Source organism: Pelodiscus sinensis, chromosome 22, assembly GCF_052426305.1.
Source record: "Pelodiscus sinensis isolate ZL-2025 chromosome 22, ASM5242630v1, whole genome shotgun sequence".
Lineage (NCBI taxonomy): Eukaryota > Metazoa > Chordata > Testudines > Trionychidae > Pelodiscus > Pelodiscus sinensis.
In genome coordinates this window covers 25,625,424-25,639,728 of record NC_143073.1, presented here as the reverse complement: position 1 = coordinate 25,639,728, position 14,305 = coordinate 25,625,424, and the positions used below count along the sequence as shown (strand labels likewise).

The 14,305-nt window shown below is 56.7% G+C and overlaps 1 protein-coding gene across 2 annotated transcripts; it reads left to right on the top strand.

Annotated features, from left to right (window-relative positions):
* Nucleotides 1–4,461: 4,461 nt before the first annotated feature.
* LOC142819576 (uncharacterized) lies at nucleotides 4,462–13,082 on the top strand. Of its 2 annotated transcripts, XM_089772564.1 has the most exons (5): nucleotides 4,462–4,555; nucleotides 6,664–6,789; nucleotides 8,572–8,688; nucleotides 9,601–9,753; nucleotides 10,211–13,082. In XM_089772564.1, exons 2-5 carry the CDS (start codon nucleotides 6,741–6,743, stop codon nucleotides 11,296–11,298), a joined length of 1,407 nt encoding a protein of 468 aa, XP_089628690.1. In that variant the 5' UTR covers nucleotides 4,462–4,555; nucleotides 6,664–6,740; the 3' UTR covers nucleotides 11,299–13,082. The 2 variants fall into 2 exon arrangements, with proteins under 2 accessions (XP_089628690.1, XP_089628689.1); XM_089772563.1 differs by lacking the exons at nucleotides 4,462–4,555; nucleotides 6,664–6,789 and having other exon boundaries at nucleotides 7,267–8,688.
* Nucleotides 13,083–14,305: the final 1,223 nt, after the last annotated feature.

The window sequence follows — 14,305 nt, the reverse complement described above, 5'->3', positions numbered from 1 at the left end:
GTGGACACTCTCATATTGCATCCCTCCAAACAGCAGCCCCTCCCTTTGCAAGTTCTGGAAACCAGTCCTTTCCCCAGGGCTTCCGGTTGTCCTGGCACCACCAACCCCAGACCTTGCTTTGAGTTAGGAGGAGAGGAAGCTGCCTGCCAAATTTGGTGGGCCTGGCTCTTGCTGTTTAGGAAGAATTCTTGCACAAACGGACACGCAGACAGACACACAGACAGACGCACTCTAATATAGATAGATGGATAAACTACAGGGCTATTTGTGCAGGATGCCTGGCTCTCCTTTGCCGCAAAAGGTTTACACGGGCTGGGCTTCGTCCTTTGGAAATCGTACCTGTTTGCTTGGAGTCGGTGCGATTTGTTTGCTGGAGCGTCCGTCAGCTCATGGGTCACCTCCTTGTCCAGCCTCTTGTCCACTTTTCTGCCCTTGCCTGGGCCTAAGGTGTCTCCGTGTTTCGCTGTGCTGCTCCCCTCTGGATGGGGTTAGGATTAGGGTCAGAGTAAAGGTTGTTTTGTAAATTGCAACGTAAGCATCCCCCATTGTGTGGCATCTCTCTGCCTCAGGACAGCAGCAACAGGCAGTAGAAATTTCACTGGGGACACAGCATGGATCATGGGGTAACCACCGGAACCCCTTGCTTCCCCAGCTGGGGACAGAACCCTGGAGTTCTGGCTCCAATTCCCAACCTGTCAGCCTCACCTCTGTCTCGGTGCTACCGGTACAAACCGGGCCTCCTAGCTCTCTTTCCTTTAACTCATCACCCATCACGCCCTTGCTGGAAGCAGAAGAACCCACGCACTCTGGTGGCATGGCTAATTTAAACATCTTCCTCCACACCCTAACCTCATTGGTCTTAATCCCAAGTGTAACTGTATAAATATCAACACTGTTGGCCCATTCTTTGGTGAGTGCCCAAAGGTTCCAGCTGGGCCAGCTTCCACCAGCAAAGCATATCCCATTCTGAATAATTCCATCAGAGCCTCACAGATGCATGGGGGGGTCACCGGTTGTGGTTCCTGCCAAGAATTTCCCCTGTGTCCATCCTGTGGGATACAATCTGGCACCTATGACAGTCTCTCCACCCACCATGCTCTGACCTCCTCCTCTCCACTCAGTGCTCCTCAGGGGAAGTGTTGGTGGCAGAAGTGGGATGCCCAATTATGTCTCCATCCCTCCAAAGTCTACACCTAAAGTCTCACATGGGGCTGGATTCTGGCAATTCAGGGCTCAGCCAGGGTTTCCACTGCCCTGATGACTCCACCCTCCTGCCATCAGGAGATGCTTTTCCTTTCTCAAACATGCATTGGTGGGAAGAAGTGGGACCCCCAAGTGTTTTCCCCAATCACTAAAGCCTTCTGAGGCTATAGCTCTGGGAGTTAAGTCCTTACTGAGAAGCTCAGGGCAGCTACCTGTGCCTGCGAGGGGTTCACACTAGTGAACATGAGGTAATCAAACTGCAGCCGTCGGTTGTGGGTCGTCCGTGGAATAGGGCCTTTGAGAGATGGAAAAGCAGAGGTGAGAGTTTTCTCAACACAGCAACACCTCCCTGGTGTTCTGTCTCCACACGCTGTCTTCTGTGAGGAAGTGGTAGAGAAATTTTCATTCCAACTTTTTTTATTTTGTGAACAAGAAAATCAAGTTTTCGACCAAAGCATTTTCACAGCAAGGGCATGCTTCTCTCTCCCGCCGCCCTCCTCAAAGTCCACTTTTTGTCAAAAAAAACCTACCGGTATATTTTATTTTTCAGTGTTCCACAGCTCTGTGTCGCATTCTTTTCATTCCTCAGCTACGTTTTCTGCTGTTTGGGGCTAAACATAGTCTGGGTTTCAAGCCAAAGCAGCCAAAGTTTTTGACTCCTTGATGTTTGGCCAAATCAGTTTGGCTTTCAGTTGATGATCATTCAGTTTTCAGGATCTTTTGGTTGAAAATGGTTCATTTGTTTCAGTTTTTTACTTTGTTTTAACTTCACATTGGTTTGATTTTGGCAATTTCTGGCCCCAAACTGTTCACATTTCAGCAGAAAACATTTTTTTCCCAGTTCTGTTTGCCGACGGTTTGTGCTTTGACAGTTGGGACTCCAAACATATTTCAATTTAACGCTGTGTCTACACTACAAAGAAAAGTTGGAAAAAGATACACAAATTGCGATTTGCAATTTGCGTAGCTTTTTCCGATTTTCTCCCACAAGAGGCTTTTCCGACATTTGGTCTGACTACATGGGGCCAAATGTCAGGGAAAACACCCTCTTTCAGAACATCCCTTCTTCCTCGTACAACCAGGTTTACAGGAATGCCGAAAAAACGCTTCTGCTTTTCCAAACAAATTTTCGGAAAAGCAGACGCATTCCTTGGAGGCAGCAGAGCAGAGGTTTCCGGGAAAAGCTCTGTAGTCGAGATATACCCGAAGTTGAAAATGATTCACTTTGGGCCAAAAATTGCTCACTTGGTAGCAGTTTATAGCCAAAAGGTCTCTGCTTTTAAGACCTTTTCAACCAATAGTATTTTCTACTTAATTTTTTGGCTGAAAGGGCCCCCTAATCCCACAACTTCCCATGAAAAGTTTTCTGATTCTCAGATTCCTGAGGGTTTCAGGGTTGCTTTTAAAAACTGAAAGCTGACGGTTCCTCCGGGCCGGGGGGCGGGCGATGAAACCGACCTTTTACGTAACATTTATGACACAGTGAGAGGGAGTTCAGGGTGACTGCTAGACGGAAGAGGAGTAGAGGCTACACCCAATTCACACCCAGCCTGACATCAGAGCTGCTGCCAAGGTCATTGGGAAGGAGACAGGAAACCCTGGTGCCACTTTGCCGGCCTGGTAGACCTTCGACAGGGCTGCAGGTCACTGGTTCTCCTCTAGGCCCGGGTCCCTCTGTTCCGCTCGGCGTGGGAACGGGGCCTGACACGAGCGTCAATGAAACGAAGGCGGGAAAGGGCCCAAATCCCCCTCAGAGCTCCAGCACGGTGATGTGCCAAGGACTTTGCAATGGCAGAGGTTGCTAATCACTGGGGAGGGCGGAACAGAGACACATTGGGTCAGACCGACAGTCCATCCAGCCCAGCGTCCTGTCTCTCGACAGCGGCCAAGACCAGGTGCCCCGAGGGAGCCAACCAACCAGAGAACCATCACATGATCCCTCCTCTGTTGCCCATTCCCCACCCCTGGCAAACAGAGACCAGGGACACCCTATCACGGCTCACAGGTCCTGCCCACACTTGGCCCCTCGGCTCCTGGGCGGACCCCCACCCTCCAGTGCGGCAGCCCCTTCTCAGGGAGCTCCCCCCCCTCCAGCGGCCGTGAGACAGCCCTTCCTCAGGGAGTCCACTCCAGCATGGCGACCCTCTCTTGGGGGGCCCACCCTCTCCTGGGCGGTGCGCCCCTCCACCTCCAGGACGGGCCTCCAGCCGCCTGCCTCCACCACGAGACCCTTCGGGGGGGCCCCCTCTCTTTGGACGCCCGGGGCCTCCCCCCAGAAGGAATGGCGCCCCCCTGTTCTCCAGACCAGAGCAACTATCAGCCAGCACCAAACAGGAGGGTTTATTGAGCTTTGAACAGCAACGGGTCCCTCAGGCCAGTAGCCCTGGGCCCTCAGCCCACACGTCAGCCTCCCCTGCAGCCAGCTGAGCCCTGCCTGCTCTGCCCTCAGTCCCCAAGAAAACAACAACCCCCAGTCTCCCAGCAGAGCCTCCAATACCCCCAGAGACAGCCCCTCCCCCGGCCATTGTCTTCTCCCCAGGTAAGAGGGTCGCCTGGGCCCCTCTCTTCTCCACCTCCCTCCTGTCCAATGTTCTCCCCTCGCTGGGGTCAGGTCCCTCTCTGCAGCCCATTGTCTGTCACCTGGCCAGAACTGGCCGTGTCCTCCAAGCAGGGTCGGGGTCACCAGAGTCCCAGACACCCCGGCTCCAGCTCTGGGCTGTTCTCTGAAACAACAAACTCCCCACCTTTGTCACATTGAACCAGTAACTGCTGGGCACCGAGTGCCCCCCTGTATGCAACACCCCCTTTGAGCCCCCCAAACTCCCCGCTTCCTCACACACCCTCCCTGCCCATCCTGGCGACTGGCCAGTGATGGACTTGAACTTCAGGGTCCTTCTTGAGCCCTGTTACCATCTTGGGCCGGCTTGGCCGCTCTGTGTGGCTGTGGCGGCAGTGCGGCCTTCAGAGCCGGGTGTCCGGAGAGCAGCAGCTGCTGGCCGGGGCCCTCTGCACCCATGGTGCTCCGCCCTCGCCGGGTATTTCTCATGCACCCCATGGAGCGCTCCCATGTGCCCTTAGGGTGCATGCTCCCCAGTCTGGAAACTACCACTCTGGCTGGATTTCCTGCTGGGAGGGAGAGGAGTGTGTCAGCGGGCGGGGACGTGCCACAGGTGGGCAGGGCCGGCCACGGGAGCGGGGATTTGGAGACACAACCAGAAGAGTCCGGCTAATTCATTACATCACTGCATGTCCCAGAGCCCGGCTATAAAAGGGAGAGGCTGGAACATCTTTCCACTTCACAGAGTGAGCTACCGACTTCGCCCCGGGCAAGCATCGCTCTCAGCAGAGTGTGGTAAGTGACACCCCGCTGGCTGCTCTAGCCACTAGACTCCACTCTCCTCCTAGAACTGGGGAGAGAACTCAGGACTCTGGGCTCCCATGCCTCATCCTACTCTAACCACTAGACTCCACTCTCCTCCTAGAACTGGGGAGAGAACCCAGGACTCTGGGCTCCCATGCCTCATCCTACTCTAACCACTAGACTCCACTCTCCTCCTAGAACTGGGGAGAGAACTCAGGACTCTGGGCTCCCATGCCTCATCCTACTCTAACCACTAGACTCCACTCTCCTTCTAGAACTGGGGAGAGAACCCAGGACTCTGGGCTCCCATGCCTCATCCTACTCTAACCACTAGACTCCACTCTCCTCCTAGAACTGGGGAGAGAACTCAGGACTCTGGGCTCCCATGCCTCATCCTACTCTAACCACTAGACTCCACTCTCCTCCTAGAACTGGGGAGAGAACTCAGGACTCTGGGCTCCCATGCCTCACCCTACTCTAACCACTAGACTTCAGACCCCTGCTGGTGCTAGAGAGAGAACCTAGGAGTCCAGGCACCCAAAGCATCTCCTCCCCCCCCCCCTCTGCCCCACTCTAACCACTAGCCACCACTCCCCTCTCAGAGGTTGGCATAGAACCCAGGAGTCCTGGCACCTCACCCCACCCCATTTTCCCACCATCTGAATGTGAATGAAGGCAAGCGCCGGCATGCAAACGGGAGGTGCCGCAGGTTTGCCAACATCTCCCTGAGCTGGAAGGGAGCCAGGTGAGGGAGCCGCACAGGTGACTCACTGACTCCTGTGTGAACTCTTGGATGCCTGCAACGGGAGCCAGAAATAAGCTCTGCTTGCCCCCCCTCCCCCCCCCAGCCCCGCTGCTGCTGTCAGGGCTCATGGGGTGGAGCAGCGTATGCAGGCGACTGAGCCCCCAGACAAATGTGGGGAAACTGAGGCAGCTGCAATACCATGATGCCCTCCACGGATGTGCCAGTGGTGTGGGAGGGTGGGGGGCAGAAGTAACTGCTCCCCAGAGGGAGGAGGATTCCTCCCCTCCTCACCCCCGAGTCTATGGCTTCCGGATGGTCTGCATGAAGGTGACCTGGAGTGGGTGGGGAAGGTGTGGGGAGCAAACCCCCCTGAGTGGAGACAGGGGGCAGTGCCATTTCCCCTGCCCCTAGGGAGCTGGACACTATGGCTACGTCTACACTGCATCCCTCTTGCGCAGAAGCCTATGCAAATGAAGCGCAGATTAGCATAGTGTAGCCAAGAAGGCTAATGGCACCTTGGGATGCATTAGGAGGAGCATTGCCAGCAGATCCAGAGAAGTGATTATTCCCCTTTATTCGGCACCGGGGAGGCCACATTTGGGGTGTTGTGTCCAGTTCTGGGCCCCCCACTATGGAAAGGATGTGGAGGCATTACAGAGAATCCAGCAGGGGGCGACCAAAATGATTCGGGGGCTGGAGCACATGACCGGTGAGGAGAGGCTGAGGGATTTGGGTTTGTTCAGTCTGCAGAAGAGCAGAGTGAGGGGGGATTTGAGAGCAGCCTGCAACTCCCTGAAGGGGGGTTCCAAGGAGGCTGGAGAGAGGCTGTTCTCAGGGGTGGCCGGTGGCAGAACAAGGAGCAAGTTGCAGGGGGGAGGTCTAGGTGGGAGATTAGGACAAACGATTTCCCTAGGCGGGTGGGGAAGCGCTGGGCTGGGTTCCCTAGGGAGGGGGTGGAATCTCCATCCCTAGGGGTGTTTCAGTCCCGGCTGGACACAACTGTGGCTGGGATGACTGAGTTGGGGCTGGTTCTGCCTTGGGCAGGGGGCTGGATTCGATGCCTCCTGAGGGCTCTGCCAGCCCTGGGGTTCTGGGATTCTGTGGTTTCCTCTGGCTTTTGGTTCTTGTGGGCGATTGATCTGGATCCCCAGAAAAAGACTCACCTGACAGGGCAGGCTTCCTGCGGGAGCATTTCAGGTCTGCCTCTGACCTGTGGTGCGGGTGGAACAGCCGGACCAGCCACAAAGGGGTCCGAGGTGCGGCTGCCCCAGAACCGTGGCAAGCGGCCTTGTGGTTCCACCCACCTTATTGTCTGGCTCATGCATTTGCCATCCCTCATCTGCTCTCATTTCAGCCCCTCTCTGATAAACCCCCAGCCAGACTTGCCTCCCTCTGAGACCTCCAGCGCCGATCTGCTGCTTCCCCATCGCCATGACAGCGTCCCTGACCGTCTGCCTCCTGGCTGCTCTCCTTGCCACGGGTGAGTGGGGTTCACCGTTGGCTGGGTACATGGTTTTCCCTTGCCCCGTTCCAGCTCTGCACAGGGAGCAGGCATGATCGACGTTGCCCATGTGACAAAGGGTGTGTCTAGACTACATGCCTCCGTCGACGGAGGCATGTAGATTAGACAGATCAGCAGAGGGAAATGAAGCCGCGATTAAAATAATCGCGGCTTCATTTAAATTTAAATGGCTGCCCCGCTCTGCTGATCAGCTGTTTGTCGGCAGATCGGGGCAGTCTGGACGCGCCGCATCAACAAAGAAGCCTTTCTTCATCGGCACAGGTAAACCTGGTTTCATGAGGCATACCTGTGCCGATCAAAAAAGGCTTCTTTGTCGACGCGGCGCATCCAGACTGCCCCGATCTGCCGACAAACAGCTGATCGGCAGAGCGGGGCAGCCATTTAAATTTAAATGAAGCCGCGATTATTTTAATCACGGCTTCATTTCCCTCTGCCGATCTGGCTAATCTACATGCCTCCGTCGACGGAGGCATGTAGTTTAGACGTACCCTGAGAGACCAGAGCCCCAGTCTGGTGGAGAACGCGGGCAGCCAGTGTTACTGTTTATGAAGCACAGCCTGAGATGTCGGCCGCATGGTCACAGCACAGAGGCAATGTGCGCCCGTGGCAATGCCCTCGTTCCGCCAGCAGTAGGACTTCCTGCTGCCCCCCAAGCTGGACAAAAATGACCCCCCGATTTCTCTTTCATTCCTGGAAACAAACGAGTTATGACCCACGCTCCAGACAGGGTCAGCTACCACCCGGCACCTTCTCCTGTTGGTTCGAACTAGCTTTCTCCAGCCGTCACTCTGTCCTCCTGTCTTTGGATTCCCTTGGAGTCAGTGTGGCCCCAAACCAGCCCCCACGATTGTTTTTATGATGTGATTATTTTGAAAGTGGGCCACATTCTCCCTGACTAAATTGATCTCGTTATCTCTGTCCTTCCGTTTGATTAGTACTCCCTTCTTTTCATGGGCCTGCATATTTATACCTGCCTCTGGAATTTCCACTCCATGCATCTGACGAAGTGGGTCTTTGCCCACGAAAGCTTATGCTCCAATAAATCTGTTAGTCTATAAGGTGCCACAGGACTCCTCGTTGTTTTTGCAGATTTAGACTAACACGCCACCGCCTCTGATACTTTATTCTGTAGTTTTACCTTGGGCTGGACTTGTCCTAGTCTTCTTGAATGTGTGCACATTGGCTGTGTCTAGACGGGCAAGTTTTTCCGGAAAATCAGCCACTTTTCCGGAAAAACTTGCCAGCTGTCTACACTGGCTGCTTGAATTTCCGGAAAAGCACTGACGATCTCATGTAAGATCGTCAGTGATTTTCTGGAAATACTATGCTGCTCCCGTTCGGGCAAAAGGGCCAGTGTAGACAGCACAGTACTGTTTTCCACAAAAAAAAGCCCCAATTGCAAAAATGACAATCGGGGCTTTTTTGCAGAAAAGCATCCTGCCAATCTAGACGTGCTTTTCCGAAAAATGCTTTTAACGGAAAACTTTTCCATTAAAAGCATTTTCGGAAAATCATGCCAGTGTAGACATAGCCATAAATACCTGGTACTTCTCAGGAGCAACGTTTTCTTTTTTCCATCCATGTGCGGAGTTTTTCCTTCCATGTGCAGAATAATTTTATGTGCACTCAGACAGTTGTGGATGTGCACCACCAGCATAAACACCTGGCGCCAGGGACTCTGCTTATCAGCGGAGTGGCATTTGAATCTCTCCTCAGTTCACATTTTCCCTCCCTCTCCAGGGGCCTGTCTGCAGTGTGAGGTGTGTGCCGGGCTGGGAACTGACTGCAGAGGCAACCCACAGCCCTGCCCCGCTGAGCGCAACTCGTGCGGCCTCGCGCTGACAGAATTGACCTGGGGTAGGTGACTTGGGCTGTAACCCGCTCAAGTCTGGTTACAGGCTGGGGAGGTGGGATACCTCGGTCCTCCCCTTGTCCCAGCTCTGGGAAGGGAGCAGGGGGGGTGGGTCTGGGCAGCCGTTAAGGAACCCGGATGCCTGGGTTCTATGGCAGACCCTGGGGCTAACTCCACGAGGGGGGTGTCTGATCAGCACTAAAATGCTGCACTCCCGGCAACTATCTGGCCAGTGGGAGAAGGGCCCAGACTCCTCCTAAGGTGGATGGGAAGAGAGAGGGATCCACAGAGCCAGCACGGAGCAGGCAGCCACCTAAGCCAGCCAATAGGAAACGCCAAGGAGAGGGGCGTGGCCTATCCCTTGCCCCTCCTCCAAGTTTAGCATCTAAGTCCCAGCTGCTCAGCTCTGCTTGGAATCCCCGCCCAGGAAGGGGGTGACGACTGCTGACCCACTGGGCTCCTGGCCATGGAGGGGGCGCCCCCACATCTCCTCCCCGGCTGGGCTTAGTGCAGGGCCCGATTCGGTGAGAGTGATCCCTGGATCAGGCCTCGCAGGTGAGACTGGCAGGGGCACCTCGTCTGGGAAACCCTGCAGGTACGGGCCGAGCTGGACCAGTGTCGGGATTTCCAGCCCCACCTGTACCCCCTGGGGGAAGCTTTGGCAGTACAAGGACTCTATGGGCAGGGGACTCAGGGGCCCCAGGGTTTGGCAACAGCTGCGTGGGGAGCTGGAGAAGTGAAATGCTGGAGTTAGGGGCTGAGATCACTTTGTTTGGCCCTGTGGGACCTTGGGTAAGACACTGCCTCGCTCCGTGACTCAGTTTCCCCATGGGTGGAGGACGGCAGATGGCTCAGGGTTCACGTCGTTGGGGCGGGAGAGGCAGGGGGATAAACCCCAGACGTCTCCCCTTGTACAGGGGGCGTGGAGATCCAGAGCATCCTCAAGGGCTGCATGATGCCCAGCCAGTGTCAGTCTGGCCCCGTCTCCGTGAACTTTGGGAACGGAATGGAAATGAAGACGAGCTTCACCTGCTGCGTGGATGACGCCTGCAGAGCAACCACCGTGACACGTACGTCCCCCGTCTCCGCCTGTCCCCCGGCAGCTCCCGGAGGGTATGTCTACACTACCCCGCTAGTTCGAACTAGCGGGGTAGTGTAGACATACCCAGAGGCTGGCCTCCCGCCCTGCAGGAGAAACACACAGCCCCGTCCCATGGAGAAACACACAGCCCCTGGAAGGGCGTTTGGTGTGGGGGGTAGACCCAGGGCTCCCCTGTGTTCGGGTTAGCAGGGAGGGTGCTGCTGGGGAGAGGGGACCTGCGGGTACAATGGGGTGCATTAGGGGGTGCTGGAGGGGTGTGTATACCGGGACGAGGTAATTGGGGGATTCTGGGGGTACCAGCAGCCGCTCTCTCGAGGTGGAGGATGTGTTGCTCCCTGTGACTGTGCAGGGTGGAGGGTGCAGGTCTGGGACCCCGCAACAACCAGTCTGTCAGCGCCCCCCAGTGAGTCACTCTCGCTCTGCAGCCTTCACCCCCAACAACAACATGCCTCCCGGAACCGAGGCCTCCACCGCGACGGGCGTGTCTCCTGGAACTGAGGCCTCCACCGCGACGGGCGTGTCTCCCGGAACCGAGGCCTCCACCGCGACGGGCGTGTCTCCTGGAAGTGAGGCCTCCACCGTGATGGGCGCGTTTTCTAGAACCGAGGCCTCCTCAGTGACAAGCGTGTCTCCTGGAACCGAGGCCTCCACCATGATGGGTGCGTTTTCTAGAACCGAGGCCTCCACCGTGACGGGCGCGTTTTCTAGAACCGAGGCCTCCACTGCGACGAGCGCGTCTCCTGGAACCGAGGCCTCCACCGCGACGGGCGTGTCTTTTGGAACCGAGGCCTCCCCTGTGATGGGCGCGTTTTCTAGAACCGAGGCCTCCACCGCGATGGGCGCGTCTCCTGGAACCGAGGCCTCCACTGTGATTGGCGCGCTTTCTAGAACCGAGGCCTCCTCAGTGACAAGCGTGTCTCCTGGAACCGAGGCCTCCACCATGATGGGCGTGTTTTCTAGAACTGAGGCCTCCACCGTGATGGGCGCGTCTCCTGGAACCGAGGCTTCCACCGCGACGGGCGCGTCTCCTGGAACCCAGGCCTCCACTGCGACGGGCGCGTCTTCTGGAACCGAGGCCTCCACCGCGACGGGTGCGTCTCCCGGAACCGAGGCCACCACCGCGATGGGCACGTCTTCTAGAACCGAGGCCTCCACTGCGACTGGCGCGTCTCCCGGAACCGAGGCCACCACCGCGATGGGCACGTCTTCTAGAACCGAGGCCTCCACTGCGACCGGCGCGTCTCCCGGAACCGAGGCCACCACCGCGATGGGCACGTCTTCTAGAACCGAGGTCTTCACTGCGACCGGCGCGTCTCCCAGAACTGAGGCTTCCTCTGCAACGGGCACATCTCCTGGAAGCGAGGCCTGCACCGTGACCGGAGTCCAGGCCTCCAGTGTGACGAGCGCGACTTCAACAACCACCCTCTCTGGCACGGTGGCCATGGCTCCGGGACCAGCCGGGTGTCTCCTCCCAGTCGTCACTGCCTTCCTCCTACTGAAGCTTCTCTCCTAATCCCCTGCCCGGTGCAGCGCCGCCGCACCCAGATACACCCTGCACCCGCCTCCGCCACTCCCCCGGGGTTCTCGGCTCCCGGAGGGACTCGCAGCCCCTCGACGTTGCTGCGCTGAAGGAAAGCAAGTGGAGACTCGGTGGGCTGGCAGCTGCTCAGCTCCTCCCATGGGCCGTCCATCCATCTACCTCATTCGGGCTCTTCCAACCCGCCTCTCACCCTCCCCACCCTAGTTTAATGCATTTCTCCTGGGATTTCTTCTGACTGCCCTGCCTGAACTGGCTGCACCTGGGCTCCCTCTGCTCGTCTCACTGGCGTCCCCTTCCCACGTTCCTGCCAAACACAGCGCTTCCTCGGTGTGCCAGGCAACCGCCCCTGCCCTCCGGCCTCCACTGAGGCTCTGCTCCTGGAGCCACACAGGAAGGGTGGCTGCACAAATAAGCGACCAACCCTCCCCAAAAAGGATGGCCGGGAAGGGGGGAAAGGCGGCCATCTTTGGACCTCCCAGAGGAAGTATGCGTGGGTGGCCCACTGGCACCTGGACCCAGACTCCACCTCTTCCCCCGAGATCCCCCAGGACCTCTGCTCCCCATCCCTTTACTGCACTTGCCTACGGCAGGAAATGTGATGGAGCCCTGCGCCCCTCCCCCGTTCCAGAGGGCACGGGTGTCTCAGGGAAAAGGGGGGCCAAGTGGAGGAGGGGCCACGTTTCAGGCCTAGATTGACACTTGGCTGGCCCGAGACACACCCATGCATACACCGGTGGGTGACATCAGCCCCCTCTAGTGGCTGCTTTGGGCAGAGGTTTGTGAGGCTGGGGCTACCGTATTGCTCTTTAGCTCAGATCCTGGTCTATGGAGCCAAGGGTCACAGGTTCAATTCCCTCAGCCGGGACATGCTCAGGAGAGCTACTCCGACTTAAGAGCCACCCCAGCAGCTGTCGGATAAAGTACTTGCCACCCGACCTTTTATGAAGGAGAAATAGTTAGTTATTGTCGGTGTAGGACCCTGCTGTGTTAGGTGTGTTATTAGGTGTATTACTGTCGGAGCCAGGCACCCCCATTGTGGGTCAGGGTTCTGCACTGCGCTAGGCAGTCTGTTCCCATGACGTTTGATTCAGTCACTCTTGATCGGCTAGACAATCCCTCATTGGACTGTATGGGCTGTCGCTGTCTGGGACGTTTGGCTGCATAGCTGCTACCGAAACATGTGAGGCTACGAATGCCCACAAGCCGCTTTTCAGGTAGAAGAGTAAAAAGGCCTGGTCACGTTAGTGTCTCACTGCGGAACTGCACATCCACAAGGATTTCCCCCAGGAACTGGGCACAGTAAAAACCGCTCCGAGATAGCGCTGCCCAATGGGACCTGCGTGACCCAGGTCACAGCCAGAGAGCTTCCCGGCAAGAGGGAAGAAGATATAAGAGGTGAACATGACATCGGGGGGGACCTCACTCTTTCTACAACACTGCACCTGCCAACATCTGCCAGGGACGATTGAACTGTGTGAAGCACCAATCCCAGCTAGAGAGATTTTTCGCCTGTGTAGGAAAACGGGGGCGAGCCAAAGTGCAGCGACAAGGCAGCTCGTGCCGGAAACGTCTGCCAGCCCGTTCTTCACTCAGGGGGAGAAATTGCTAGCTGATATCCTACCTCTCCGGTGTGTTCCGCGCAGATGGCGGGTTTTATTTATTTGCTACGGGAACGTGCTTTGATCTGTTTGCTATCCCTGGTCATCACGTAATCCCCATCTTTTGGTCCTAAATAAATAAACTTGTTTTTTATGTTTTCTGGAACCAGTGTGTGGGTTTTGTATGTGGGGGGAAGGGATGAAAGCGGCACACTCCTCTCTCTCCTTCCTGAAGTGGGGGGTGGATTTCATGCGCACCCTCTGCACAGGTCACTGTGCAGTTTGGGGTGTGCATTGCCCTGGGGGTCGGCACTTGAAGCAATGCCCTGGCAGAACCTACCCATGCAGAGCTTATTTCAGGGCCTTTTTGCAGCTGGAGGGGTCCCCGACTGTGTGTGCTGGGGGGAGGCTTGAGGGCCGGGCTTGGCAGGGCAGAGTGAGGGAGCTCAGGCTGATTGGATAGGCAATATGGCCCATCACAACTATTCTGACTGCAAAGCCAGGACATCAGCCAGCAGGCACCCAGCTGTGAAGGCAGCCTAGAGGTAATGGGGGCAATACCATGACCCCCTAAAGAAGTGTTTCTTGAACTATGTTCCACGGCACACCGGCGGAGAACAGAGTTCAGAATGGACACCCTTAAAGGGGCAGGCAACTTTTTTTTTTTAAACAAAAAAAATCTTTGGTGGGCTACATTAAAAAAATATTGTTTGGTGTTCCTCGGTCTAAAAAAGCTTAAGAAACACTGCCCTAAAGCAAGGGTAGGGAACCAAAGACCGTGGGGCCAGATGTGGCCCCTGGCTTGCCTGGATCTGGCCCCCCCATGGTTCAGGGCTCCCCTTGCAGCCCACTCCTGCACCCTTCCCCCTGCCTCCCTCCCACACACTGAACCCCTCAGTTTGCCCCTCCCCCCCCAGAGCCTGGAGAGGCCCTGTCATGGGGCCAACTCACCCCCCACGGCCCCTCCAGTTGGTTGCTCTGGGAATTAGCTGGCTTGGCTCACTGGACGCCTCCCTCTAGCTGGTGACTCCCCAGGTTTCTCTTCCCAGGAACCCCAGTTCCCCTGGACCCACCTGGCCTCAGTGACCCACTGCCAGTCTCCATCTAGCCCCTGCCTCAGGGGAAAACTGCAGACTGAAATGGCCACTCAGTACTGGTAAAGGGGGGTGACCTGTTGCCCCCGCCTACTGGGGCTGCCCTTCACAACGCTAGTAGTTTCAGGCCTTGCTTCAGGCCCTGCAGCCTGGGAGCTTGGTTGGCCGGATCTTCCCCAGCCCGGTCGTCCCTCTCTCTCCCCTCCCGGGCTATGTCTACACTCGCGGCTTCTTGCGTGAGAAATATGCAAATGAGGCGAAGCGTGGAATATCGCCGAGCCTCATTTG